At 44.5% G+C, this 26686-nt stretch overlaps 3 protein-coding genes across 9 annotated transcripts in view; all 3 read left to right on the plus strand.

Moving 5' to 3' along the window:
- The first annotated feature begins 956 nt into the window (after positions 1–956).
- Positions 957–6083, plus strand: MRGBP (MRG domain binding protein). The gene is made up of 5 exons (XM_417408.8): positions 957–1244; positions 1679–1800; positions 2364–2445; positions 3453–3527; positions 4804–6083. The coding sequence occupies exons 1-5, from the start codon at positions 1013–1015 to the stop codon at positions 4992–4994; spliced, it is 702 nt and encodes a 233-aa protein (XP_417408.2). The 5' UTR covers positions 957–1012; the 3' UTR covers positions 4995–6083.
- A 418-nt stretch (positions 6084–6501) lies between these two features.
- Positions 6502–17545, plus strand: OGFR (opioid growth factor receptor). 7 transcript variants are annotated; one of them, XM_040651067.2, is made up of 10 exons: positions 6516–6788; positions 7438–7497; positions 8654–8707; positions 11023–11070; positions 11697–11759; positions 12044–12128; positions 12497–12575; positions 13036–13102; positions 13390–13538; positions 13998–17545. In XM_040651067.2, the coding sequence occupies exons 3-10, from the start codon at positions 8687–8689 to the stop codon at positions 15361–15363; spliced, it is 1878 nt and encodes a 625-aa protein (XP_040507001.1). In that variant the 5' UTR covers positions 6516–6788; positions 7438–7497; positions 8654–8686; the 3' UTR covers positions 15364–17545. The 7 variants fall into 7 exon arrangements, with proteins under 7 accessions (XP_425708.3, XP_015152134.1, XP_040507001.1 ...); XM_046903019.1 differs by lacking the exon at positions 6516–6788 and adding an exon at positions 6889–7070; XM_425708.8 differs by lacking the exon at positions 7438–7497 and having other exon boundaries at positions 6502–6788.
- A 1429-nt stretch (positions 17546–18974) lies between these two features.
- COL9A3 (collagen type IX alpha 3 chain) overlaps positions 18975–26686 on the plus strand; it is a 31755-nt gene continuing 24043 nt past the window's right edge. The window contains exons 1-5 of the mRNA NM_205305.2: positions 18975–19183; positions 20334–20402; positions 24814–24849; positions 25525–25596; positions 26338–26391. Coding sequence (NP_990636.1) covers positions 19118–19183; positions 20334–20402; positions 24814–24849; positions 25525–25596; positions 26338–26391 — 297 coding nt within the window. The 5' untranslated portion in view covers positions 18975–19117. The remainder of the gene's footprint in view (positions 19184–20333; positions 20403–24813; positions 24850–25524; positions 25597–26337; positions 26392–26686) is intronic.

Consider the following 26686-nt stretch of genomic DNA (forward strand, 5'->3'; position numbering starts at 1 on the left):
AGCATCTAAACCAGACTGAGTGAGAGGTTCCTCTCCATTTTTTACCCGAATCCAGGTAGAAACAAGGATCTGTATCCAGGCATTCATATCCAGCATCAGGGAATCATGGAAACAGAACAGTTTGGGTTGGAAAGAAACCTCAGAGATCATCCATTTCCAACTCCACCCTTACCTCCAAACCTCCCAGGGCTCGCGTGTTTTGAGTTTAACTCATTTCAAATGTTTCCTGAACATTAATCTGCTTGAGGTATGAGCATGGTATCGGGCCACATGAGTTATTTAATTCTTTGAGTATCAAACGTGCCGAAAATTCCCGTTTCTAACAGTTGCATTTTCACCTTCCTACTTCTTATTGTTTGGACAGTTTGCATGAAGATGTCTTTTTGCTTGTGTGTTTCTGCCCACGCTGTTTTATTACTGACTCAGAGCGGTCGCTCTTTACATATATCGCTGCCATTTGTTATAGAACTCATTTTAATGTCACCAAAAGGATTAAGATCTGAAGTGAGCTGCTGGAAAACCTGATCCCCGGCGTGACAGCAGCCCTGGCGTGTGCCTGTGTGGTGATATCACCTGTGGTGATAACGGCTAACCAGCCAAAAAAAACACCAATCCACACCACAGAGGAATTGGCGCGTTCTCTTTCTTCCCAAATGAAACACTTTCATGCCTTAAGTGACGAGCACAAGAGGTGAGTTCTGCACTTTTCCAACATGAGGTGTAGTTACCCCTTGAGCACCAACAGTTCCTAAAAAAAATGACAGCGCCGAAACAGTGACGAGCAGTTCGGGATACTGAGGCGCGCAGTGCCTTCCCCGCGTGAAATCTCCCTTTTGGCAGCGGCTGGAGCGAAAACCTGAGGTGAAACCCCTCAGAACTGCCCCCCCTCCAGCACAGGGCGGGTAGCGCGCCCAGCCCGCCCCTCCGGCCGCCAGGAGCCACTGCGGGGGAACGGCAGAGGGCGCCGCGCGGCGGCACGGCTCGGCACGGCACAGCACGGCTCGGCGCGGCCATGGGCGAGGCGGAGGGCGGCGCGGCCGCCGCTGTGGAGAAACCGCCGCTGCCCGCGGCCGGCCCCGGGACCGCCGCGGCGGTCGCTGCCGCCGCCGCTGCTGTTGCGGCCGCCGCGGCGGCGGCTGCTTCCGCCCCGGAGCCCGGCGTGCCGGCAGAGGAGGCGGTGGTGGTGTGGAGCCCCGAAGTGGAGGTTTGCCTCTTCCACGCCATGTTGGGCCACAAGCCCGTAGGTGAGAGCAGGCCGCGCCGAGCCTCGGCCTCGAGTAGTGGCGTTGGCCGGGTTGGAGAAGCGGGCGCCGGGGCCGGGAGGGCACGGAGTGAGATGCTGCCTCTAGCGGCCTCCGGGCCCGGGCAGCCCCGAGCGGTGGGCAGGGCGGCGCCCATCCCTCCCGATCTCCTCTCCTCGGGGCACAGAGCCCGCCCTCATCTCTCCCTGTTGTCCTTCGGTTGTTTTCTCACGCCGTTTCTCTGGAAGCTCTGGCTGCGGTCTCACGTGGAAGTACCGCCGAGTGGGGCACTCTCAGTCCGGTTCACCTCGCTGTACTCTATGATTTCCCTGTGATTATAGGGTTTTTTTTCTTTGTTTGTTTTTTAATGATATTATTTTGTGGCACAAATCAAGCTGTCGGCGGTGTTGATTGCACTGAGTTTCCCCCCCCCCCAGGTGTGAATCGCCATTTTCACATGATTTGTATCCGAGATAAATTCAGTCAGAATATCGGACGGCAGATTTCTTCCAAAGTGATTTGGGACCATCTGAGCACCATGTACGACATGCAGGCTCTTGTGAGTATAAGGGGGTGGTGGAGGTGAGCACTTGATTTCCTGTCATTCAGGAGCCCTGATTGGTCATAGTCCCTGGAACCTGACAGCTCTCAAGTTACAGAACACTGTGTTTCAGTGAGGTGATGAAGCTCTTCCTATATGAAAGTGTGTTAGGTGGGAGGCTATAAAACTTAGAGTGTTTTTGTTTGCATTTTCTTTTTTGCCATACTGAGTTCTGACTTTTCAGTGATTTTATTCTATTTCTATTTCTAATTGCTTAAGAGTTGATCCAGCAAACATTTACACAGGTACTGAGGTACCAAACAGCTTGTATATATTTAAGAATTTGCCACAACCTGGTTCCAGAAATGATCTCTAATGGTCATGAGTCGTGATCTCAATTAACTTAGGAACCAGTTTGACATCAGGAGCATCCTTACTCTCTGAGTATCTTGTTAAGAATTATTTAGCTACTAAGTGGACTCAAAATAGAGCTTGAGATTGCATTTTTATTCTATATATATATATATATATATATTATTTTTAACAAGTTCAATCATAAAAATCTTTATTTTCTTACTAAGCATGAATCTGAGATTCTTCCATTTCCAAATATAGAGAAGAATTTTATTCTCCCTGATGAACTGATTCAAGAAGTGAGAGAAGGTAAGATGTGATAGAAGTCTTTTATTTTTTGTTGCTCTAGGCCCATCACAGCACAAGTGGCTTAACAGAACTCCCAAAAAAAAAGCATAACAGTGTACCCTATTAACATAAATACATGGCTATTCTTTCAGACTGGTGTGTTAGGTGTACTGATGAAAAAGAAGAGAACAGATACATCTCTTGAATCTGCTGGCTGAAGGAAATAATCAGTGAAAGGATCACCCTCCTGGTGTTCATATTCCCCATTTATCAGCCTCTTTGATCTGATGTAGAAAGTAGGCTAGTGGGCAAGAGAGACCTTTGGTCGAATTCCACATAGTATTCCTTGTATTCTTAAATATAACATAGATTAATGCTAATATGACACAAACAGGTTCTGTTTATACCATGTAGATTCAGCTTCTGGGAGCAGACAAAAAATCCACATGCTTCACTGATACCTGTTTGCAGAATGAAAAACAAAATGTTTCTTTGCCAAGTGGTTAGTTGTTTATTTTGTGTTTTTGCATTTTGTTGAGACTTCTGTGGGATTAAGTTGGACCTTTTTGCTGAAGTTGATCATCTGTGCACTTTTATGTGGTTCATTTTGTAGCAAGATCTTTTTCAAAAAGCTGTGGGGCAGTCTATGGAGTATAATAACATTTGTCTATATACTTTGTATATAATATTTCTATGACTGTATGTTGAACATGAATGGTTAAGGCCATTGAATAGCACTTCAGCAAATGTTTCAAAGTGTACACTAGAAATATACTTCTACTGAAACTATAGATTTACAGTAATAGAAGAAACTTCCATTTGACTTGGACTTGTAGCAAATACCTGTTGCTGGTACAACCATTGCATTTTTATTATTAGGATGTGCTTATTTTTAGTATAGTTTACATGTTTTAATTCTAAGACCATTACTGTTATGCCTAATGTCTGTGCACACTGCACATATGCTGAGGCTGCTCTGTATGGTTCTTGAAAAGCACCTAACTATTGCTTAATGACCATTCCTGTAGGAAAAGTGATGATTGAAGAAGAGGTGAAAGAGGAGATAAAAGAAGAGATGGAAACACATACAGGTCCAGAAGAAGGTAAATTTGTAACTCTCTACTGTGTAATGAGATTAAAAAAACAACTGTAATTCTGAAAAATTAATGTTAAAATGTAAATATCACATATAGTGTATTTTGTGATTTCTGTTCAGACTGAGTGTATGCTTGTTGTAAAGAACTAGAGTAACTTACGAGTGCACAGAATAAGCAGTTGCCAGTATCTGATCCTTCTGGAGATTCCTGCCTTGCTCCTAATTCATGTGTGCAGTTATATAGCTTCTAATTGCAGCCTTTCAGTACGTAAAGGGAGCCTATAAACAGAAAGGAAGTCAACTCTTTGAAAGGATAGATAGCAGCAGGACAAGGGGGGAATGGTTTTAAGTTGAGGGAGCAAAGATTTAGGTTGGATGTCAGAGCGAAGTTCTTTACTATGAGAGTGGTGAGGTGCTGGAACAGCTGCTCAGACAGGTTGTGGATGCCCCATTCGTAGAGGTGTTCAAGGCCAGGTTGGATGGGCCTTGGGCAGCCTGGTCTAGTATTAAATGGGGAGCTTGGCGGCCCTGCCTCTGGCAGGGGGGCTGGAGATTCATGATCCTTGAGGTCCCTTCCAACCCAGACCATTCTGTGATTCTGTTTTGTTTCTTGATGAGAAATTAAGGCCAATAAATCAAAACTTGAGATGCTTAAATAGGAAGGAGAGCGGAGTGGGGGTTGGGTTTTGTCCATGTGTGTTTGTTATGCATTGTCTTGCCTCTTTAAATGAGTGAAAGTCTTACTTTTAAAAAATATTTTGCTGTAGAACAAAGTCAGCCATGGACAGTAGAGATCCTGCTATTTACCTTAACAGACCAAGCCAACTGTTAGCTGTATAATGTCGTAATATTGAAGAATAAGTGTTGTAATGATGAGTGTAATAAAAGGTCTAAAAATGTATTTTAAAACTATATGAAATTTCACAGTTTGGGTGTTCTGTTTTTAAGCCTATCTAAAATCCCAAATGTAATGACCACTGCTGATAATAAATCTCACAGATTGGTCCTATATAAGTATTCCCATGAAGTATTTTCAGGGCTGCTTGTTTCCACCTAAGGAATGTCATTTCTATCCTGTCAACATGCATGCCCATCTTTGAAATCAAATGATAAAAGAAAGCCATGCCTTTTTAAAAGTGAGAGTAATACTTAAAGGATCTTTAAAGGTGCTGAGAATGTATTTATTTGAAAAGCTTCATGTAATATAAAGAGATTTTATGTCAGTTCTTGTTTGCCTGTGTGCATGAGTCTGATCTGAAATCGTTACTTTGCTCCTATTTCAGTTTTTGCACCCTCTGGAAGTTTAGGAAAAACAACTGAGAAGCCAAGCAGCAAAGAGAAGGAGAAGACTTCATCAGATTCTGGGTCCAAAGAAGGATCTGATAAGAGGAAGCGCAACAGAGTCACTGAAAAAGTCTTAAATGCCAACAGCAACCCTTCCAGCCCCAGCGCCGCGAAACGACGCAGAACATAAAGCTGTGAACAACAGAAGTAACTGACTGTGGAACGTGAGGAGGGAATATTAAAAACCAAGTAGTAAGACTGTCATTACACGAACGTTTCTCGCAAAGGAAATGATATCTGAGCCAGCTATTAGAAGAACCTGCACATTACCTTTATGCGTACAGGACTTTGTGCCTGTCCTTCTCGACCTGTTTGTGCCGTGGCACCAAGTAGCTGGATGGTGGCAACCTGCTCAGGGCACTCAGGGAGAAAGCTGGCAGCACTGAGGGTTTATGCATATGTAACAGTTGCAGTGTTTGTATTTCCAAGTAGCACACGTGGTGTTGGAACAGCTCCTGAAAGAAGTGTTCAGTGAAACAGAGCCTCAATTCATGAAAAATAGAGGTTGTGTGTATAAATTTTGAATTGGTTGTTTTTTGCCTTTGCTTGGTTGCTGTCTTTGAACATTACAGACCCTCTGTGGGTAATGTTGTTTGGCCGTTTATCCAAGCATAGCATTTGTGTCAAATACCTGAAGCTGTTGGTTCAGTAAAACCAAAATCCTTTTAAATACAACTGCTGTGCTGAGGTATTCTTTCACACCGTTTGCTGGAGGAAAGTCTACTTCTTTTACCTGCAGTGATGTCACTTTTTTCAATCTTGCTAATCTTATATATTGTAACTGAAGTGAAAACGACAACACCTATAGGCAGGGTTATTAACAGGTGTCCTAAATTAAATATCCACTGGTGTCACATGGGTTTGGAGGAGATCAGCTGAGCTGTGCCCAACCTTGGAGCTGTTTCTTCATCCACCTGTACTACAGTAGTATGTAACAGCTGGGTTTGTACTTCATTATTTATTTTAAGCTGTTTTATTAGACGTGGAATTGGTGTTGCAAAGCATTGTTCCTGTTCTGTAATTTAAAACGTTACTGACATTGTAACACTTACCTTTTTATACCAGAATAGTAAGATTTGATAGAAATTGCTATTTTTGAATTGTGAAAAGATGGGCTGCAGTCAACCAGTGCGTGAAATGGTGACTGAAAGAGGCTGAAACGCTGCTGAATTTGTCTCACCGTATTGACCAGCGGTTAATAAAAATTACTTTATCAGTATTGCCTTTGAGGTGAAGAACCAATGATCTCCTGGCTTCCTTTTCACCCCACGTGCGTAGGCGTTCACGTGCACTCGTGCTGCTGCAGCAGGGGTGTTCTTGCCGTGCCGAGCACCCGAGTCTTGCTGATGGAAGGAGGAAAGTTCCCACTCCTACAGCAGCCCGTTCCTACCAACAACCGTGTAGCGAGGCTGGGAAGAAGAGCGAAGACTCGTGTACCGCTCAGGCCGCCCTACTCCTGCCTGCAGGACGGCGTTCCCTCCTCTTCCCGCAGGTGGACTCGCTGCGGGCGGTGACCCCGGCATGGCGGCGGGCCGGGCGGGCGGGCGCTAGGACCGCGCGGAGCCGTCTGCTGCCCAATGGGGCGCCGCGCCGCAGAAAGGGGGCGGGGCGTGCCGGGCTTCCTCCTCCTCCGCCCCGACCCACGTGCTCCGGCTTTGTGCGGGCCGGCCCGGCGTTCCTTTCGCTTTCCTTTTCCCCTGCCCAGCTTCCCATGGCGGCCTGGTTCGGTTTCAGGGCTGAGGAGGACGAGGAGGGGGACGAGGCGAGCTTCTGGAGGTATGACTCCACCTGGGAGGAAGACGACGACGAGGACGAGGATGGCGATGAAGGTCAGCCCGAGGGAGCGGAGGCGGCCGCCGGGGAGGAGCCGGAGGATTCGGAGAAGTCGGCGCTGAGCTCGCCGCGGGAACCCCGGCAGGCCCAGGTGGGTGCCGGCAGGCCCAGCGGGTTCCCGCGGGGCTCCTCAGCCCGCTCGTTTCCGGGCGGGAGGCACCGCGGCCGGGCGGGGCGGGCGGCGGAGCCCTGTGTGCACCTGCCCCGAGCATCCTCCGGCTCCAGCGCCGGCTCCTCGACGCGTCTCCCCATGTCCGTGCATCTTCCTGGCCCAGCTGCTTTCCGTACTGCCTGTATTTTTTGGGCCCTTTTTCCTTCCTATCCCGATTTACAGCCGCGGACTGGAGCAGCTTGAAACGGAGCGAGTCAGAAGGTTTGTATGTCTTGGCAGCCATCGTTAGCATGTAATTCTGTCCTCATCTCGATGAAGCCAATCTTCTGACCTCAAAGAGAAGAGGCAGTCTGAGGCCCATTTAGAAATGATGTCTTTGCAACTCAGATAGCAGCAGCAGAGGTGTGTTGGAGCTTTATAACTGCCTAACTTTCAGTAGGTTGCTATTGCAGGCTTCTCATATTTTCTTTGCCCCCCACACCCCATGATATGGCTGCTTTACCCCATAAATAACCTTTTGTCTTCCACGTCGTGCCAGCATGTTTATTCCATTTCTTATGGACGCTGTTTTGGCACAATAACAATGTGTCTTCATCAGATCCTTGCTTTTCTTTGATGTCCTCTACAGTGTACTTTCTCTTTCATGCCATTGGGAACCATCAGACCTGTTCACTGACTAAAATGAGCTGTAAGTTTTTCTTTTCTTTAGCATTTTTTTTTTCCCTTATGGAAGATATTATATAGCAACTCTGAAAAGATCCACCGATGTTCCCAGAACTGCAGTTATATTCTGCAAAATGTGAACACTTGTCTCTATTTTCTTATGTTGATCTAACTTTTATATTATGAGGAGCCTGTCTTATCTGAAGCTCCTATCTTTAGCATCAGTGTTCTTCTTGGACAATGGGGCTCAGTAATTTCTTCTACAACGCTGCTTTGCAAATGCAAAACTCTTCTTCAGCCTTTTATAGATCAGCAGAAATGCTGTTGTCTGTGAACTCCTCCCCTTTTGGGGAAATGAAGACTGATCTTTTGCTCCTAGTTTCATTTCAGGGATGCATTCATATCCTCAGGGTGGGAACAAGCAGATAAAGCTTTCTAATATACCTGTAAAGGAGTTTAGTATTGAACTTTAATCTTTTTTCTTCTATAATCACTAAGTGAAGAAAATGCTATTTTCTAAAAAATGTATAAATTCTATGTGACACAACATTCCAAACACTTTGTACAAAACCACACCCTCCATACTTTGCAAACAGAAGTATAAACAGAGCAGATGGGTATGCACGTCTTCATGGGGATGTAGTGAGGCCGTACCTATTTACACAGATCTTTGTGAGCTCACAGGTGTTTGGGGTGGATCCTTGCCTGTTCCTTCATGTGGTTTGCATTGTTTGATGGCACACGGTCAACTTTCTGTTGTTCTTGATTGGAGCTGTGGTTTTGTTTACAAGTTTTAAAACCTGATAAAATCCCTTGAACTTTCAGATTGTGCTTTTTGATGTTTGTTCTGCAGATTTGTATTTTCCTAGAGCAACTTCTGGATTGTGACAGCAGTAAAAGCAAGGACCTTTTTTTTCCCCTTTGCCTTGAGGAGGATGCTGTCTCTGGGACTTTTGCTCCTGGAATATTGCTCTTCACCTTTAAAGTGAAGCTCTTCCTTTGACCTCTGTCTTACAGTGCCTGATTCCTTTTTAAAGAGAGTGAGAATGGCTCCAAAAAGAAACAGTGCATCTTCTGGTATAAGTCTGTGCCTTTGCAACCTGCCAAAGCCATGAGTCAGTTTCCAAAATAAGTTCCTACTTCTGCTTGTATTACACTAACTCTAATTCTTCTCCCCTCAGCCTAGATGGTATGATATATTCCAGAAGCTGCTAATGTATTTATTCAATACTGAGGTTAGAGGTTTTTTTTATTATTTTCATTACATGCTTTCAAAACCTTCAAATCCTTTTATGCTTGCATGCCACTTGTTTCTCTGCAAATACCCCGTATTTGTAATTAAAAGTTTCTGCAGGCGTCTTTCTTAACTCTTTTGCACTCCAGTGCTTTAAGCTTCTTCTAAGAGTGACCACAGAACATCCTGGGGCTTATGCTCATCTTCAAGGATTACCTCTTCATTTGCTGTAGCTCATGGGGTTTGTGCTGCATTGCTCAGAGCCACGTAACAAGCCCTGTAGATCTGCCATCTCCTAACTGTCCCCAAGTGGAAGGCTTCCATCTCTCCTCTAAGGCTGTCTTCTTTCTTGCTGATAATCTGTGCATCCTCTCAGCCCTTTCAGTTGGATTTGATTTCCACTTTCCAGCCAAACACAGCTGGTGTTACCCTCTCAGCTTTGTTCTCTGCTCTCCTCATGCTCTTCATGGAACAGTGCACGTTCTGATTGACGCTCCAGAATTGCTGGAGGTGGAAACCCACCTAAAGTTGTTTACGAGTGTTGTGAGAAATAAGGTTTAATTTTTATGTGTACAAGTTTGTCTCTGTAATCTGGAAAGAAAGTGAAGGTCACAAGCCTGTAGAGATCCAGGAACAACACCTCCATGGGCAGAGGGCTGAGTTCTTGCTCTTTGCTTCCCCATATTGTTTTTCCTCATGTTGTGCTCCAGCCTGCTTGCTTCCTTGACTCAGCTTCTTTCTGAAGCAGCCTTACCCCACTGTGTCATGTCTATCTCTGTATTTATGTTTATTCTTCAGCAAAGCAGTCATTTTTCAGAATTAAAACTATTTTCCTGTTAATCCAGCCCAGCTAACTGCATTAAAGGACATTGGTTTTGATTCTGAACTTGATTCCTCTGTATTTGGCAGTGAAGTTCTCATTAATTCCTCATGTGTCAAGTTTTAATCTGTGAAGCTCAAAACTTACAGTTAAAAGCACTGATGAATCTCAGAGCTCTAAATCTTGGTCAGGTCTTACACCTTGAATGAAAGAATAATATTGATCTGCTTTGGCTGAGTAGATATCTCAGTCCTATGTTTGCAGCCACATTTATTTTCCAAATATTAACTGCATAGCACAGCTTCTCGTAGTTAGGTGCTTTTCCAGCTGCCCTATTGGCAGGGGAGGTTGCAGCAATGGGAAACCAGTGCCTGATTTCTAATCCTGTGCGCAGTGTGTGGCTGTGGGAAATGTATTGCAATGTAGACAGGCATTATTTTAGGTTACATCACAGCTTGTTACGTTAGAAAAAAGACAACAAAACTGCACTAACCTGGAGGTGTTTGTCTTTTTAATTCCTGTCACCCAAATGAATGGGGACCACAATGTGTGAATGTATATTTAAATGTGATTTTAAAGATTCTTCGTTGGTCATCTCCCCACTGCTGAGCCTGCTTCTAATTTCAAGTGCTGACAGTGGATGGTACAGTTGGAGGGTTTACTTAGTTACAAGGAGGTGTTGGGAAATCTCATCCTGCTCCTGCAGTAGTGGAACCACTTACGGGCGTTTACTGCTCGATACAAAGTGGTTTTCCTTTTATTTTTCTCTAGGCAAAAGAAGTTAAGTAGTAGCAAATGAAGCTTTCAAATAACTTGGGAGACCTGTTGCTGCTTCTTTCCTCCAAGTTTCTTAGGTTTATTTTGCAAGCTTCTGCCTGCCTCATCCCTGCTCGCAAAGGCTCAGCTCTTGTTGGCTATTGCTGAACCCCCTGGCTCCTGCGTGCTCTGCACTGGGTGGATCCTTTTATTCACAAGTAATCTTGCTTGTTTTGATGGCTGTGCCTTGATGTTTGAGAGTGCTTTTCAGCATTGTCATAGTTTGAGACAAATGGTGTAGCACTCAGCAAGATTCAGCCTCTGTTGCTTACAAGTTGTAACAAAAGGCTCTTACAATGGAAGTGATCCGCTTACATGTAAATATACATTAAAAAAAAAAGATATGTTTGCAACTTTCACTTCCACAAAGTTCAGAAGAAACAGGAGTGTTCTTTGTGATTTCTTTGTACATGTTATGAGCATAATGAATCCAGCATCCGTGTGTAGCAAGCAGACCCTGATGCCTAGCTGGCAGGTGAATGTGGCAGCACAGGCTTTTTTTCTACAGTAATTTAAATAATTAATAAAGCCATGTTAATTCAGTTGTAACAAGGTAAATCTGTCACTTGGCAACTAATGGGGATGGTGTGAATTACTGCTGTGGGTATCTTCATTTGGTGTTGTTGTATTATTTTGTTCTGGTTCAGTATGTTTCCTTCTAAATGTCTTCTCTTTTGTAGGGCCAAAGAAGATCCAATTCATCACCACTGTTTCAGAGGAGTTTTAAGGTAGGCTTGGCACACAGATACTTGGAGACATGAGCAGCAATGAAAATGATGATTATTATGGGAATAAAATAAACACGTGGTGTGACCATGTGGCTGTTGTTATCTAAACGAGCACGATGCCAGATCAGCAGGACAGCTCTAGAGTAGGAAGCAAAGATGAAGAAAATGCACCATGAATAATGTCTAGAGGAAAGAAGAGTCCTGAATTTAAATGATCTTTATACATCTTGAATTCTACAGTTTAAAGTATGATCTCTTGACTGAAGCACGTCAGGCAGATTCAGAGCACATTCAGAGACAGGCAGATAGAGCTTAATTTGCCTGCTGAAAACTTTGAGTTAACAAACAAAATGAGATTTGTCATTCAGGAACTTTCCAGCTAGCTTTGACCTTTTCTGTAGGAAAACCTGTCTGGATAGAAGACAGGCATCAAACATGAAGAGCCCAATAAAGACAGAAGAACAATCTTTTGGCTAACTCCAGTAGGAACTGGTGGTTCTGGGGGTGCTGGGGCTGTAGACTGGTGGGCGCAGGGGAGCACGTGTGGGAGATGCTGAGTTCAGACTGGATTTTTATTTTCAGAAGACCACGTTATTCTGGGTGTCTGATCTGTCACTTTTCTCTAGTTCTCAGGCAGGCGCAACTGGAATGCAGCAATAGACTTGCAGAGATACAGACATCGTTACCCGGTATGGACTTTGTGATAGTGCACCTGCTCTTGTGGCTTTTCCTCTAAGTTTAGGAATGTGTTCTAGGTCTGAAGATGCCCCTTTATCTTTACACTGAGGCTCATAGCTTTAAAGGATTAATTTATAAGGGGAAGGGATAACGTGCATGTGGGTGCATCAAAAACAAGCTGTTATTTCCCAGAGATTTCAAGGACTTAGCCTGTGCTCCCGATGTGAGGGAAGGAGAAGTGCTGAGATGAGTACTGCATTACTGCTGCTTGTTGATTTCTTGTTCTCATTTCCAGGGCTTGATAGAATCGGAAACTGACGAGGAAGAAGATATGTGGAACTTGAGCTTCTACAAAAATGAGATTGCTTTTATGCCCCATGGTGAGTACCTTAATTGACAGCTGCTCAGTGCAGCTCTACTGCGGCTGTTGGAGTTGGTGGAAGTGTAGTGTGATCCACGTGGAACAGCCATTAAGACAAAACCAAACAAAAAACCAAAACTCTACAATTTCCATTTTAAAATGTCTTTGTTGCTCCTATGTTTTCCTTAATTTTCTGTTTGCTAGTTTGAAAAAAATACATGATTCCTTTTTAATTATTCTGACTTTGCAGTATAGTTGTCCAGTAGATAAACCAGTGCCTGAATGCTAACCCATGGCTATGTGTAATGAACTGTCTTGGATACTGGCTAACTTCAGTTTTCATTTAATGTCATTTATTCTTGCCTCAGTCTTGTATTTTCTCTTCAGGTTTGCATATTGAAGATCTGCTTGAATCTTGGTGGGACAACTATGAAGTTCTGGAAGAAAACCATTCATACATACAGTGGTAAAATATCTGCGTGAATATTGTGCCTCTTCAGGCAGTTGTATGTGTGGTGTTGAATTCACCTTCCCACAAAGTCTAGAATTACTCTTAAGTGAAACTTGCCAATTTTTTTCTCTATGTACCTTTGGAAGCAATGCTCTGGAAATCCTGAAGACACAGGTTCCCAGTGTAGCTGTGGTAATAGGTCTCAGTAATGCATGGTCTTCTAACGTACTGCAGAACAAAGTTTTATTGGAGTGAGGGATGTAAATAAGCAAAGCGTGCTGTTATTTATCACCTTTGTGTACAACAGAAGGGATTTGTCTTCTAATTAACTATTTCTGTGTTCATAGGAATATGAACTCTCCGTGAGATTCCTGTGATCTCACAATTTCTGGAATCATTTGAGTTTTAAGAAAGTGGGTTCCCTGGGTTGGATATCATCTTTGCTCATCTGGGCTGAAAACTTCTTTCTTCTTAGGCTATTTCCTTTACGTGAACATGGGATGAATTTTCGTGCGAAGCCACTCACGTGTCAAGAAATTGAGGTATGTAAAGCTTATGTGCTTTGTGCTTTTGAAATCTGAAGAATGTTAGAATTTTCCCTAAATGTTTGAAGTGTAGGGCTCCCCCCGCCTTGCTTTCTTGGGGCCCTGGTGTGAACAGGTCTCATTCAAGCACTGACAAACAGTTGTCTGTCCTGTATGCCAGTTGCTAGCAGCAGCAAGTGAAGTGATGAGTGATATAATTAGGCTTTGTTTAACATTCAAATCCTGCTTAGCAATGTAGGTTGCTAGGGAATTGCAGCTTGTACTCATTGGTCTCTCTTTTCCAGGCCTTGAAGAAGTCAGAGGAAGTTATGGAAAGGTTTATACGTGCTTATCGACTCATGTTGAGATTTTATGGAATAATTCTAGTGAACCAGGAAACTGGAGAACTTGAGAGAGCGGAGAATTGGGCTGAAAGATTTCTAAACTTGAACAGGTGAGTCTTTGTACTACTGATCATTTACCTACAGCCATGCACTTGTTTGAGAAGAAAAAAAAGTCAGGGTCAAGAAAATCTTCCATACCTGACAAATGAAGGCATTGTTGATGCAAGACTTACCACAGTCAGGGACAGGATATTGGGCTGCATGGTCTTGTATGTATGACCCAATATGGTGGCTGTTTTCTACTGGTGGGTGATGCAGAAAGTCAAAAAGTTTCCAAGCAATTGAGTTAATTCCAAGAAGTCCAAGAAGGGTTAGGATGGTACTGCTGAATATAGTTGCTATAAGTGCATTAAAGGTAGGACAAGCCTGTATTTCCATCTGCGTTGTGAAATAGTCTTTTACAGATCACTGCCAACAGTACACAAAACATTCTGCAGGTGCCCCAGAGGTTCATTATGACTTCAGGATTGTAAGGATTTCACTTAACTTTGGTCATCTGTTTCTCTCAGGTTTAGCCACAACAACTTAAGGATTACTCGCATCCTGAAGTGCCTGGGGGAGATGGGATATGAACACTATCAAGTGCACTTGGTGAAGTTTTTCCTAACAGAAACTCTTGTTAATGAGACATTGCCAAATGTCAAGAGAAGTGCCTTGGATTACTTCCTGTTCACCATCAGAAGCAAGCGGAAGAGAAGAGAACTAGTTCACTATGCTTGGCAACACTACAAACCTCAAGGCAGCTTTGTGTGGGGGCCCCATGACAAACTCTTGAAGTACAGACCCCGCTCCACCAAGTCGAAGCTGCACCAAAAGGCTGAAAACAAACAGGAAACTCCTGGTAAAAAGATTGATGATTCAGTAGAAGAGGGTCAGAACCAGTCTCCAGAGGAGGAACAGAAGGTTGGAGACACTGCTGATTTGCAAACTGAAGCTAATAAAGAGGACACGAGGGAGAAGATAAGTGAGTGTGTTTCAGAAGGAGGGGATGATGAAGATGATGATAAAACTTCATTTGCCCAGCAGGAGAAGGACTGCAACAGTGAGGCTGAAGTGCAAGATGCAGCAGAGAATGACTGCACAAAGGAGAGCAAGAAGAGAAAACTGGATGCAAATATAGCAGACAACATAAAGAGTGGACTGCTGAAAAGCCCTTCTGATATTGAGAAAATCTCCAGTAATCTGGAAGAGTGTGCAATTGATGCAGAAATCCCCTCGAATCCACTCGTACAAACAGGACAGGACCAAGAAACACCGAAGGAGGAAAATGCAAATGCCAAAGAGGTAACAGTGCCAGAGACTGGTGATGCTGCCATAAAAAGGAGGAAAGTTGATAAAAGAACACAAAGAAATAAAACATTCAACTTGGCCATAAATCTAAACATGGCACCACCCGCCCACAGTGCCCAGTCACACCCATCTGTTTCAAACGCTAAGACTGAAGATGAAAAAGTCGGTGAGAAAAAGGCAGCTGTGGAGGAGATGAGTGGGAAGGCTGAGGGCAATGCAATTGGTGGGGCTTTGAGCTCCTCGGCTGCCTCTGTGCTTCCCAGCACTGCTCAGACTTCTCCACTGAGTGATGGCATGGAGTTAAGTGCAGATCAAGTCGCAGCAAGGAGTGATGAGCACCACTGCAACACCACCCTCCTGGAAAGCAACAGTGAGGCAGGTGGGGTAGAACAGCATAAAAACACAGCAAATGTGAGTGAAAAAGAAGGTGCAAAAGCCACAGACAACAAACAAGTTCCAGGGAGTCCTGAGCAGAGCTTTGCATCCTCCTGTGCTGAACAAGACAGTGCGGAGGTTGCAATACAAAGAACGGATAGCTCTGAGCATACAGCAGAGCCTGGGGAAGAGCACATAGCAACAGCGTGAGAGCAGCACGGTGAGCACTCAAGCAAGCAGAGGTGCACTGCCCTACCTGCTGAGAGCTGACTTCCATGAGCTGTACACTATGGAGAAAATAAACTTTGGACTGATTCAGGCTATCCCCTGTCTCATTTTCAACCTTCCTCACTTTGATAAGGTCGTCCATCAGTACTGACTTTGCTGAGAACCAACACTTGGTTACCCTACAGAGGAAAACTTTAAATTAGTCATCTTCCACAACAAGCTGTGTTGTTTGTGTTCCTATTTTTTATCTGATGTTCATAATTCTCTTGGAGCAACAGGGATTTTTGCACTTTGCTTTGGTTCTGGTATATTTCTTTTTAAAGAAGGAGAATGTTAATCGGTTTTCTTGTTTGAACTAGTGAAGTATTTAATACATACATGGATTTTAATGTAAGATAGCATGATCTAATTTGCCAGACCTTTCTATTACCATATAAGTTCTTGGTTGCTTTGGAAGGCAGCACCTTCCCAAGAAGACTTTTTTTGCTGCAGAGGTGTCTCTTTCCTGGGGCATTTGCCTGGAGGAGATGAGAGTTCACTTTGCATCATGTAAGAGTGTTGTTGTCTCTCCTCCTGTAAGAAAACAAGTTTGAATTAAGGCCAGGATAAATTGTGTAATCTTAGTGTGTCTCTGACCAGTATTAACCTTCGTGTACAGAGAACGTTCTCCATGGTGCAAAAACATTGGATTTCTTGTTTTCTTTATCCTCTGCAGTTGTTGTTTCATAGTGCTTGTTGAATTTATTGAGAATACAAATTGTCTACGGGTTTCTAAGGGGGGGGGGGGGGGGGGAAACCTTCAGACTTCTCATAAAGCTGTCTGGAGCCCCTCTTCCCCAGCTTTTTCCACTGTGTTCAGGAGCTTGGTAGTCTTCCATGTAAACCTACCCACTGCTGATGCAAAGCCCTTTCTTCCTCTGTTGCTAAAGTGGAACAAATGTTTCTGTCATTGTGTTTTCTCTGAATTTGTTGCTATTTGAAGCAATCTGAGGGGCTCTTTTCTGCTGGCCTGCTGGATGAAGCTAGATGTCTCAGCTCTAACCTGCATCCCAGTTGTGGCAGGATCATTCTACCATTAATGATCAGCTTGTCAGACAGCGAGGTCGTGCTTGAGTGCAGCATGTCTGGTAACTGCTGGAGCTTTGTTATGGGGCAGTTAATTGAACCTTTAATTGAAGGGGGATATGCTTGTCTGCTTCATTCATTTACAGCCATCAACAATTTACTTTCAGACCTCGCCCACTGTTCTCCTGCCTTTATGCTACTGACCTCTCTGCGAGCTGTTCTGCCTGACTTCTGTAGGGTCCAACCGAGTCTGAGGGAATATTAAACAATTCAGCACTTCTGCTCAGAGATGTACAGCAGAGGACCCGTTTATGAAGCAGAGGAAACGCTTTCACCAGCTGTTGAACGGAGAAGTCCGACATGCTGTTTGCTCAGATTGATTGTTTCACTTTTGGGGTTTTTAGGTGTTTGTTTTGTGTGGGAGACAGCTGGGGGTTGCCCACCTCACTGGAGAGCAGATGCAGCAGCCTGTGCAGTGTTTGGCCTCTCTGCTACAGCTTTTTGTTTGTTAGAAGCTTCACCTTTCAAGGCATTTGATCTGTGATTTTTCCTCCCCAGGCTGCAGGCCCTGCTTCAGCACATCGTATCCTCGTGTGTGGGAATAGAAGTCTGCAAGCTTAGTATTTAATGGTGATGGTCACATGCTGGAAAAAGGCCTCAATGTTTTTAAAGCATTTTCTTTCTTATGAAAAGGTGGTGTTAAATGGCCAATAAGAATGCACTTAGCTCTACAGGTGTAAAAACTTGAAGTTGAGTAAAAATTCTTTCATAAGAGGTTCATAAAGAGTTGTCAATCATGGGGTTTTTGTACAGATTTATAGTATTTTGTTATTTAATGACATTTTCATTGTGAATATATGCTCAGCTGAGGCATAAATCATAAATCTTGTACAGTGATGTGCAGTTTGTCTTCTGTTTATTGGGATTTCACTGTGAGCTCTGGTCTGGAGTGCTCAAAACAAACCATTTCCTGTTGTGTTCAGTTTAGAGTTTTGGCTGTAGGTGTTTGCAGTGATTTCACAGGATGTATTTTCAGCACTCAGAGCTGTATGACGGTCTGTTGCATTAACATCACCTATTAAAGCATGTATTTAATGCATACCAGTTTCCACTTACGTTTCTCATCTTTGAGGGCAGGATGTGACCATGGATCTGGTCTTACCAGCCCATCCTTTTGCCATCTGCTGTTGCTTTGGGACCTCCCAAGTGTACGTGGTGGAAAGCTACAGTGATGCTCTGTAGAATAAACCAGGACTTCCCTTTCGAGCAGTTTCCAGCGTGCATATGGAAGCTTTAGCTGTAGGGCCTCTCCTTTTGGGACACAAGATAAAACTCTTTTTCAGTGAACCCTTTTCAGTGAACCCTTTCTGAGCTGAAAATGTCATCCTTCCCTCATCTACTCAACAAATGCATGCCGTGGCCATTGAGAGGAGCTGGGGAAAGCTGGATTTGTTCTGCCATCAGTTGGTCTCTGTGAAGGAGAAGGTACGAGCTGTGCCGTTCCTGTGGCTGCAGTGGGGTTGGAGCTGTCTAAAAAACACTCAATTTTCTTTTAAGCCATCAGAACACAGACAGACACACGCTCCTTTTCTGTCCCTGGCTGACTGTTGCAAAAATTCGTGTAGGCTCTGGTAAATGTTTGAGCCCTCTAACCCTCTGTTAAAGCTGATGGTGAAAAATGGGCTGCTGGAGAGCTGGGCGGGCGTGCACTGTTTGCTCATACAGACCTGGCATAAGGATGTCAAATAGAAGTCTGGGATTTCATTTGTAAAGCTTTGGTTTTCTACTGCTCTCCTCTTGCTAACCAAGTTAGCTGTGTTATTCCAGTCCTGATGAGTCCTCCAGTTTAGTCTCTCCATTTCCAAGTATTGCTTTGGATGAAGATGTCCTTAATTAACAAAGGGAAGCCTGAAGCTGTCTGCTTCTTTGTGGACAGGCTGCTGTTTGGGATCACCTTTTGGGGATCAATTTGGCAAACATTGCACTGTTCCTTCTAGCTCCACTGTTCCTTGTAGCTCCAAGAATTTCTCCTCTCTTCCTGCTTGTGTCTCTGTGGTCATCTGTCCTCAGGTCAGGATTCATCATTTCCTCAAGAAATAAGCCTGCTGTTCTTTGGGTCTCCCTCGAGGAAAAACAAAAAACAGTCGTGGCAGAGCTAACAAACCATCTCACAAAGCACTAAGTGCATTTCTCTATAATCTTGCACTCATTACATGTATAATAATTTTTTCAGGTGGCCTCAGGCACTGGATGACTGTTACTTTTTCATCTGTCCAGCACTGAAGTGATGATGCGCTTTGAGAAATGCCTCAGCTGAGACCTAAGGAACAACGTATTTCCAGCTGGAGATGGAGAATTTTCTCCTGTGTGTGTCTACAGTTCAGCTGTTCCTTATGTTTCCTTCCCTGCTTGCTGGGGCTGCCCAGCAGGGCATGAATGAGAGCCTCTCTTCATGACTGCCTGCTGCTCCCCCTCCTGCTCCCACCTCCTTGCAAAGCCTTCTCTTTCCTCTGGGCTCAGCCCCTCTTGCCTGTGCTCCTGAGCTCTGCCCCTCCAGTGGGAGCTGCAGGTTTATCTGGAGGCGAGGAGTCTCATTTGTAAGCCAAGATCCAGGGGGAGAGAAACAGTTTGGCTGCCCAGGAGTAAAAAGGAGAGACAGAGCCTGGGCACGATGACTGTATTCCCCACTCTTGGGCTACTCTTCCTTTGTCAGCTATTAGCCACAACATCAGCTCAGGTAAGAATTTTCACGTTGGTTTTATGTTCAAGAAATGAGTGCATACGGGGAAGATATATTGCATATATTTGAAGTGTGCACTCTCCGTGCCTTGCAAGGAGCTGTTTTCATACCTGCATCAGTAGGCTTTCACTCTGTGTCCTTGTGTGCAGGAGCTGCTGCTTTACCCTTTCTGTGCAACTATTGTTTTATTTTCAATTAGAGCTTCAAGAGATAAAGTCCTAGGAAAGGAGGAGCTGTTGTTATAAGAGAAACAGTTTTCTTTCATAGTGAAGCAACGAGGTGCCCATGAGACTGGGATCTCCTGATCTGGCTCTCCATGTGTCAGAGAATGTTTTATTCTCTCCCTCTGAGTTTTTAAAGCTTTGCATTTATGAAATACCGTATTTAATCCTTATTCACTTTCCTTGTGAAGCTATATTAAACTTCCCTATGTGGTGTTAATATTTTTGCCTGGAGAAATAACTCCTCAGTGAGGTTTTTTTTTTGTTGTTGTGCCAGTGAGGAATTTTTGCAGTCTGGCTTGGAAATTCAGAGCTGCCCTCATCTGCTGTGAGCAGAGCTGCTTCCACAATGAAACCTTTGTTTTGCCAATGCTAAAGCAAGTTGCTCTCTGGAGTCCTCTCAATACAGAAGTCATTTATCAGACCTTTCTTTCCTTCCCCCAACCTTACACATCCAAAATCCCAGATTTTCAAATGACATCCTGCTCAGAGAGGAGATTTTTTTTTCCCTTTCTTGTTCTGACCTCAGCAGTGTCCGTCTGTCTCCATCACCCCCATCAGGCTGGGACTGAATGCATTTTTGATGCTACACATTATCACCTATTTTCCATGGACCCTACATTTCCCCCTCTGCCCCTTAAGGATCATTTCTATAGACAGTGAGGAACACAGCCTGTACAGCCGAGACCATTTGCTTCCCATCTCTCCTTCCCCATCTGTTAAAAGGGCTGGGGACCCTGAGCTGTACTCAAAAGTATTTTCCAAAGAGCCTTGCTTTGAGCTCCTCCAAGTTTGCCCAGGATGCTGAGTTCCACAGCTATTTCACCTCATGGGGCACCGCAACAACTGCTTTCTTATTTAGCTTGTGTGTTTATTCTGATGGAAAAATAATCTTTCTTCCTCTTCATCCCCCCCGATCCTCTCAGAGAGTAGGACCACAAGGCCCTCCTGGACCACGAGGACCCCCTGGACCATCTGGCAAGGACGGCATAGATGTGAGTGCCACATGGCAGAGGGAGGGAGGGGGTGGAGCAGAGGCAGAGTGAGCTGAGCAGAGAAGTGCTGCTTGTCCTCCTGAGCCTTTGGGCCGTGCTGCAGAGGTGGTTGGGTGTGGAGAATGTACAAGATCTTGTCCTGCAATGGCTAGAACAGAGAATGGAGGCACTGAGCGGCCTCATTCATGCAGGATCTATATCCTATCTTAGGAGAGTTCAGGATAAATACAGTATGTGGATTCACAGCCGTGCCTGCAGAGCTGTGCTTTTCTCTTTTGCTGTCTGGAGAGGAGGGGGGACAAAATGTGGGAGGTTGAGTGCATGAATGTGATGTGGGTCAGTGTTACTGCATGTTGTGTAGCTCAGAGGGGCTTGAGATGCTTCAGAGCATCCACGTTCATGGGGAGCCTGAAGAAACTCAACATGGGTGCTGCTCTGAGTTATGTTTTATATCAACAGAGTCAGTGTGGCATCTCCAATCTACACTGACATGCAAAGTCAGAATCTGGCCCACTGGTTCTCAGACATGAGTTGCCTTTAATGGCGCAAACAGCAAAAAAAGCCTTTATTTCAGGGGGCAGGTCCATAGGTATACCTGTGTCCTGTGTAAGTAGAAGGCTGTATACCCCAAGAGAGGAAAAAAAAACTTGTCCTATTGCCCTTAATAGCTGTCTCCATAGAAGTTAAACATGGCTTCTTTGCGTCTGTTGGAGAAGAACAGTGTTTGCTCTGTAGGTGGCAATGGGTTAGAGTATCAGATAAACGTTCAACAAGATGGTATCAAATACATAAGACCAGTTTCCTGTTTTGTTGCTCCTTTTGAGCAGTGCTTGCCTCTGAAAGCTGCTTATGGACTATGGTGGGGTATTTTAAAACACGTCCAAAGTAAGTTTATGGCAACTGGGCCTTTCAGCAGCCTTGAAAACCTCTATTCACTCCCTGCTGGTCACTTTCTTTTGGATAAGAATGTAAAGGAAAAAAAAATAAAGATATATGTTAGCTCCCTGGTAAGCGGTGAACAAGGAGCTTTTTTGTTTGCAGTGGTGAGCTTTCATAGAGGCTGTATGAGCAATGCTGGTCTGGAGAGAGAACCTCATTGATCTGCAGCCATTCCATCTGAAGTGCCCTTTCAACTAAAGGAGGCTGTTTTACTGGAAATCTCACTCTGGTTTTGTAGCACGTGAAGTGCAGAGCTGATATCTCCCTGCTGTTGTTCTTTGTGATAAAAGGCCTATGGGAGGACGGCAAAGGAAACGCATTCCCTGCAGCTGCAGGGAGCCCACGGAGTCTGTGGCCAGCAGGCTTTGTGGAATAGGGACTGCTTTTGTATGCAGAGGAATTTTGTATAAAGAGGAATTTGGGAGGGACGAAGCCCTTCAGACTTCAGGTTGCAACCAACTTCAAGGTAACAGCGTTTGGAAGGAAACAAATCCCTGTGGTCCTGTTATTCTGCTTCTTTCCACAGCATATTTTACACCTTATTCGGGAGCTTCATCAGCATTGCTTCTGATTGTTGTTGGAAATGGGAACCTGGGGTAACACTTATAGCATGAATCTACACCTTTTTATCCGCTGCTAAAAGCTTCAGAAAGTTCCATGTGGGACAGGACTAAATAACATCTAATTATTGTGAAGCACCTAGTCCTAATGAATCAAACCTCTGAGCGAGGCGTTTAAAGCACTAAGTCTTGCAGTCCCACCTTCAGACGTGGAGTTCTGACTGCATGGGAGTGGTCTGCCCTTGGAGCAGCCTCAAACTACACCCCTCATCCAGATGCAGGTTGAGTCAGGCGCCCCGTTAACGTGAGATGAAGCCAGCTGTTCAGAGATAGCTTCTGTAGTTCAATCAGGCAGACAGACCTTTAAGAACTGCACAAAAGAAGAGACCTGTGGCTGTGGCTGGTGTTGAGGATGCTCACGCAGCATTACAGTTGAAGGGCTACTGCTTTTCTGGCAGTACCCTCCAAAAAGCTATGCCATATAAAATGCAGCAATGGATGGAGCCTGAGTAGTATTGTCAATTCTGTAAGGAATGAAGGCACTTTGTTTTTCTGTAACGGTGCAACCTTTTTAAAGCACAGTCAGAACTCTTCTGGACCCTACCTGTGCAAGTTGTCTGAATTCTGGAGGCCACTCCAGCTGGATCCGCTTCACAGACGGCTTTGGATGGATGCTGTGTGGGAAGAGTCACTTTGAGACTGATGAGTGGTGCCAAAGTGCTCGATGGTCCCTCCCCATAGGCCCTGAGCCACGAGTGGTGCTCAAGATGCAGCTGAGTTAGTGAGGATATCCCAGAATGAACCCTATAAGTACGGTTTCTAGAAGCTGCTGCTTTTGTTCCTGCCTTTCACTGGGAGCTGCAGCATTCAGTTCCTCTGAAATCTCTATAATTGCAGCCTTTAACATGCTTCACATTTCATACGCAGCACCAAACAAAAATCTCCCTCCCAAGAATAGGAACAGCATGTTGTGATCAAAAGAATTAGTGCCAAGCTCCTGTGAATTATTTCTAGGAATGTAATTCCCCAAATTGCTAATAAGCAATTGTCACTGTTCAGAAATCAAGCTCTATTCTTTTTTTTTCCGCCCACTTTTCATCTCATGGCTTGACTTTAATGCAGGCTTGCTAAGAAAGAGTGAACTGACTTCCTTCTCATGAAGCACCCAGGGGAGCACTTCCTTTTGCTGACAACCTTTGCCACTAATTCCCAGTGATCTGGCATTAAGGGTATAAACACTTATTAGGCCTTTGATTCATCTGACTGAAGTTCTGGAGCTCCTGTAGAGGCCCACAGGGGTCCTCGATGGCAGGATCAAGGTCTAAGATGGTCCCAAACAGCATTTGCTAATGCTGTGACCTTGCTGTATGGATTGCCGCCACAGGAGTGAGGGGGAAAAAAAGTGCAAAGGGTTGGAAATGTAGTGTGGTGTGAAGGAGGGATGCTGCCTTTCCAAGCCATTCACTGCAGAAGAACTGCTCCTTTCATTCCTTTGGCAAGGGACCTTCCCCACCTATGATCACGATAACTATTAATGGAAAGTCTGTGGGTAATGAACAGCAAAAGAGTTTCTTCATCAAGCCAGAGCACAATGCCACCTCTGTGCAATGTCCCTCTGGTCTGAGCATTGATCAGCCACCAGCACAGCATGTAAATCCATGGCTGAGCAAATCAAAGCCAGTCTGTGGGGCAGCCCAGAGACTTCACAGCTGCCGACACAGTAAATACAGAACTGTGCTATAAATTGCATGCCTTTGCTTATTGCCTAATAACCCCTAATTATCAGACCAGGGGTGAGGGGTGGGTTATTTCTAACCTTGCTCAGTTAGCAAGCACTCTTTTTCCATGTAGATTCTCCTCTTCCAGGATATCAACATGCTCTGTGCCCCCTCCTCACCCACAAGAAATGAGCCACTCACAGCATTAATGTACTTACCCTGAAGCCCGGAGTAGAGGTCCTCATCCAGGGACCTAAACTGGGACATGGAGGAGCGATGCAATTTGCCTCCGGTTAAAACAAAGAACTGAGCTGAGACTGTCAAGTTTCAGCAAGCTCTTGTCTTTTGCAGACGATTGTTTTTTTTACAGGGACTGACAATAAAACACAAACATCTTGTTGTCTGGGGTCCGTGTGAGCTCCTGAATGGCACTGTGGCTGGCTGAGCTGAAAGGAGCGATTCAAAGCCTTTTTAAATACTGTCTTCCAGGCACCTTTAGTCCAGTTTCCATTAGGATTAGGAAAAAAAAAAAAAAAAGAAAAGAAAAAAAAAGAGCGCTTTTAAAATAAATACTTTTTTTTTTTTTAATAAAACTTGGATTTCATCCAGGCTGTGCAGTGGGATTAGGTTGAAATCAGCTGGGCGTTTTGTTCATTTGCTTTTCCTGTCCAGGTTTAGCCATGAAGAAAATTGCTGGAGACTGTTCTTTCCTCTCTGTTAGTCCTAAACTTCTGGTAGCACCACCGTTTCGTAGTGTGTCCTGGATACCTGGATCTCATAGCATCTCTGTTCTGTCATGGAAGGTATCTGAAAATCACAGTAGCCATCCAGCTTTCCTCTGTGCCTCACTTGCTGCTAAGTCAAAGTGCAAACAGTTCCTAAGCGTATGTGAAAAGAAAAGCAGGTGTTGGGGCTGGTTCAGAACACCCTCTAGTGATACCCACACGCTCAGCCTCCCAGTCTGCTGCTGTGAAATGTGAAAGGCAGCGTGAAAAGGGTTATCCAGGTTCATCTTGCTGTAGGAGGTAGCAGGATCCCACAGCATTACCTCCTTCATCCTGAGAATGGTAAATCTTGGAGTGGGCACGGAGGGAGGTGTGAGCACTGTGGCTGTTGTGCATTCTGCTGTCACAAGAAGACAGCAGAAAGGAGAAGCTCATCACTAACGCTGATCTCTTTTCTCTTTTTATTCAGGGTGAGCCGGGCCCTTCTGGTTTGCCAGGCCCACCAGTAAGTATTACCTGGCTGATGTCAATTTGTTTGTTCTCTAAGGAAGAAGCAGTGCACAGGAGCTAAGTCTTATGGCTTCCTTTCCTCTTGATCTGCAGCAGAATTTCCATAAGCTAGCTCAACACTGGGTCTGGGGAGAAACAAATTCTCTTGTTTCGTTGCTAGAGGAGGACATGCATGCACGGGGTTTGAAACAAGATGATCCTTGTGGTCCTTTTCAACACAGGCCGTTCTATGATTCTATACCTGAAACACAGCTCACCCATCACCAGTGTAACAAAAACTGGCACCTAGCCATGTATATGTGGTTATTTTTGGCATCAGTTTGAGTCTGCTTCATCTCCCAGTCTGTCACACGGTGGTGAAAAGTGTGGCATAGCTCTTTGCTTTGTGTTGCATGTACTATCCCTTTCTTCCCTTCTATTAGGAACAGCCTAAGGGTAGCTGTGTCTCTGAATGATTAATGGGGTTGCAGAAAACTGAGCTAAAGCACTGAAACACGTTTAGGATTTGGATATGGGCTCATGACAAATTTCATCTCTCTGGGGTAATTCTTCCACGTTATACGGTATAAGGTTAAGACATCAATAGATGAACCTCCATCTTGTAGTCTTTATCAACACATGATGGATTTCATTGGTTATGGTATAAAGAATTGCCTGTTTTCTGATTTAGGGACCAAAGGGTGCACCAGGAAAGCCTGGAGCAGCTGGTGAAGCTGGGCTGCCTGGCCTTCCTGGAGTAGACGTGAGTATTTTGGCTGTTTAAGCATTTCATATACATGAATGTTGTCCAAGTGTCTCATCAACTTGCTCTTTATCTACTGGAGAAGCAAAGTGGGTACTGAAGCTACATGTCTTATAAATTAGGAGAAGTTATAAGAGCTGAAGGCATCTTAAGATTGAACTAAGCAGTATGAGAGCAATTTGGGGATGCGGAACTGGTAGGACAGCACTACTTCAGTGGAATATTGCAGCTCTTGGGAAGCGTGCTAGGCAGGGCTGGAGAAATAGGAACATCTGTTGGCATTTTGAAAGCAAGCCAATTGAGCCTGATTTTGGGAATCCCCTGTTGCTTATTTGCTTGAAGCTTGCTGCTCATTTGCCTGGGTTTTTTTTCCATTCAGACCTGGACAGGTGACTGTACACAGTGAAGTTTTCCCAGCTTACCATCTTATTGCTGTAATAACTGAGCATAGCCAGCGTACAGGTTCAGAGGAAGCATTTAAGCAGCTTCTTCGGCTAAGCTGAGAGACAGTAAACTCCAACAACAAGATCTCTTGGTGGTGTTCATCTGTACTTAAAATGCATAGAGAACAGTACAGGTAATTTGCTTCTGGTCTCCTCCTGTTTAACTACAGAGAGAATAGAAGAGGTTAGGCTTTCCTGAAAGTTTGACATATGGGTGGCATGTGACAGCGACAGGGGTTTCCTGCAGCTCTTCTTTCTGTGCTTTTCTGTCTTCACATTTATTCTTGTATTTCCACAGGGTTTAACAGGAACTGATGGCCCTCCTGGCCCAAATGGGCCTCCAGGAGACCGTGTGAGTACCACGTTGTGTCCCCAGTGCCTCGAAATGAGACTTTGTCATTGCTTACATTGATGATTCCTCCTGCCTTTGTGAATTGGTGACACTGGGGTATTGATGGCGGTGGGTTATTTATCTGTGAACCCCTGCAGAATGCTTAGACCTTTGAAATGAAGACCCAAATGGTTTTTCTGTAGGTGCAAGGCATGAGATCCATCTTTCTTTCTCATGATTTTTGACTTTGGATAGTTTCAGTGCAAATACCAGCGCAGAACAGCTCTTGTGGTGCATCCAAAAAAGCAATCCATAG

Source organism: Gallus gallus, chromosome 20 (assembly GCF_016699485.2).
Source record: "Gallus gallus isolate bGalGal1 chromosome 20, bGalGal1.mat.broiler.GRCg7b, whole genome shotgun sequence".
NCBI lineage: Eukaryota > Metazoa > Chordata > Aves > Galliformes > Phasianidae > Gallus > Gallus gallus.

Coding starts and splice junctions, on each gene's coding strand:
- MRGBP (XM_417408.8), top strand. CDS start 1,013: ATGGGCGAGGCGGAGGGCGGCGCGGCCGCCGCTGTGGAGAAACCGCCG. Junction 1,245..1,678: donor GTTGGGCCACAAGCCCGTAG/GTGAGAGCAGGC, acceptor CCCCCCCCCCAG/GTGTGAATCGCCATTTTCAC. Junction 1,801..2,363: donor TGTACGACATGCAGGCTCTT/GTGAGTATAAGG, acceptor TTTCTTACTAAG/CATGAATCTGAGATTCTTCC.
- OGFR (XM_425708.8), top strand. CDS start 6,576: ATGGCGGCCTGGTTCGGTTTCAGGGCTGAGGAGGACGAGGAGGGGGAC. Junction 11,760..12,043: donor GATACAGACATCGTTACCCG/GTATGGACTTTG, acceptor TCTCATTTCCAG/GGCTTGATAGAATCGGAAAC. Junction 12,576..13,035: donor AACCATTCATACATACAGTG/GTAAAATATCTG, acceptor CTTTCTTCTTAG/GCTATTTCCTTTACGTGAAC.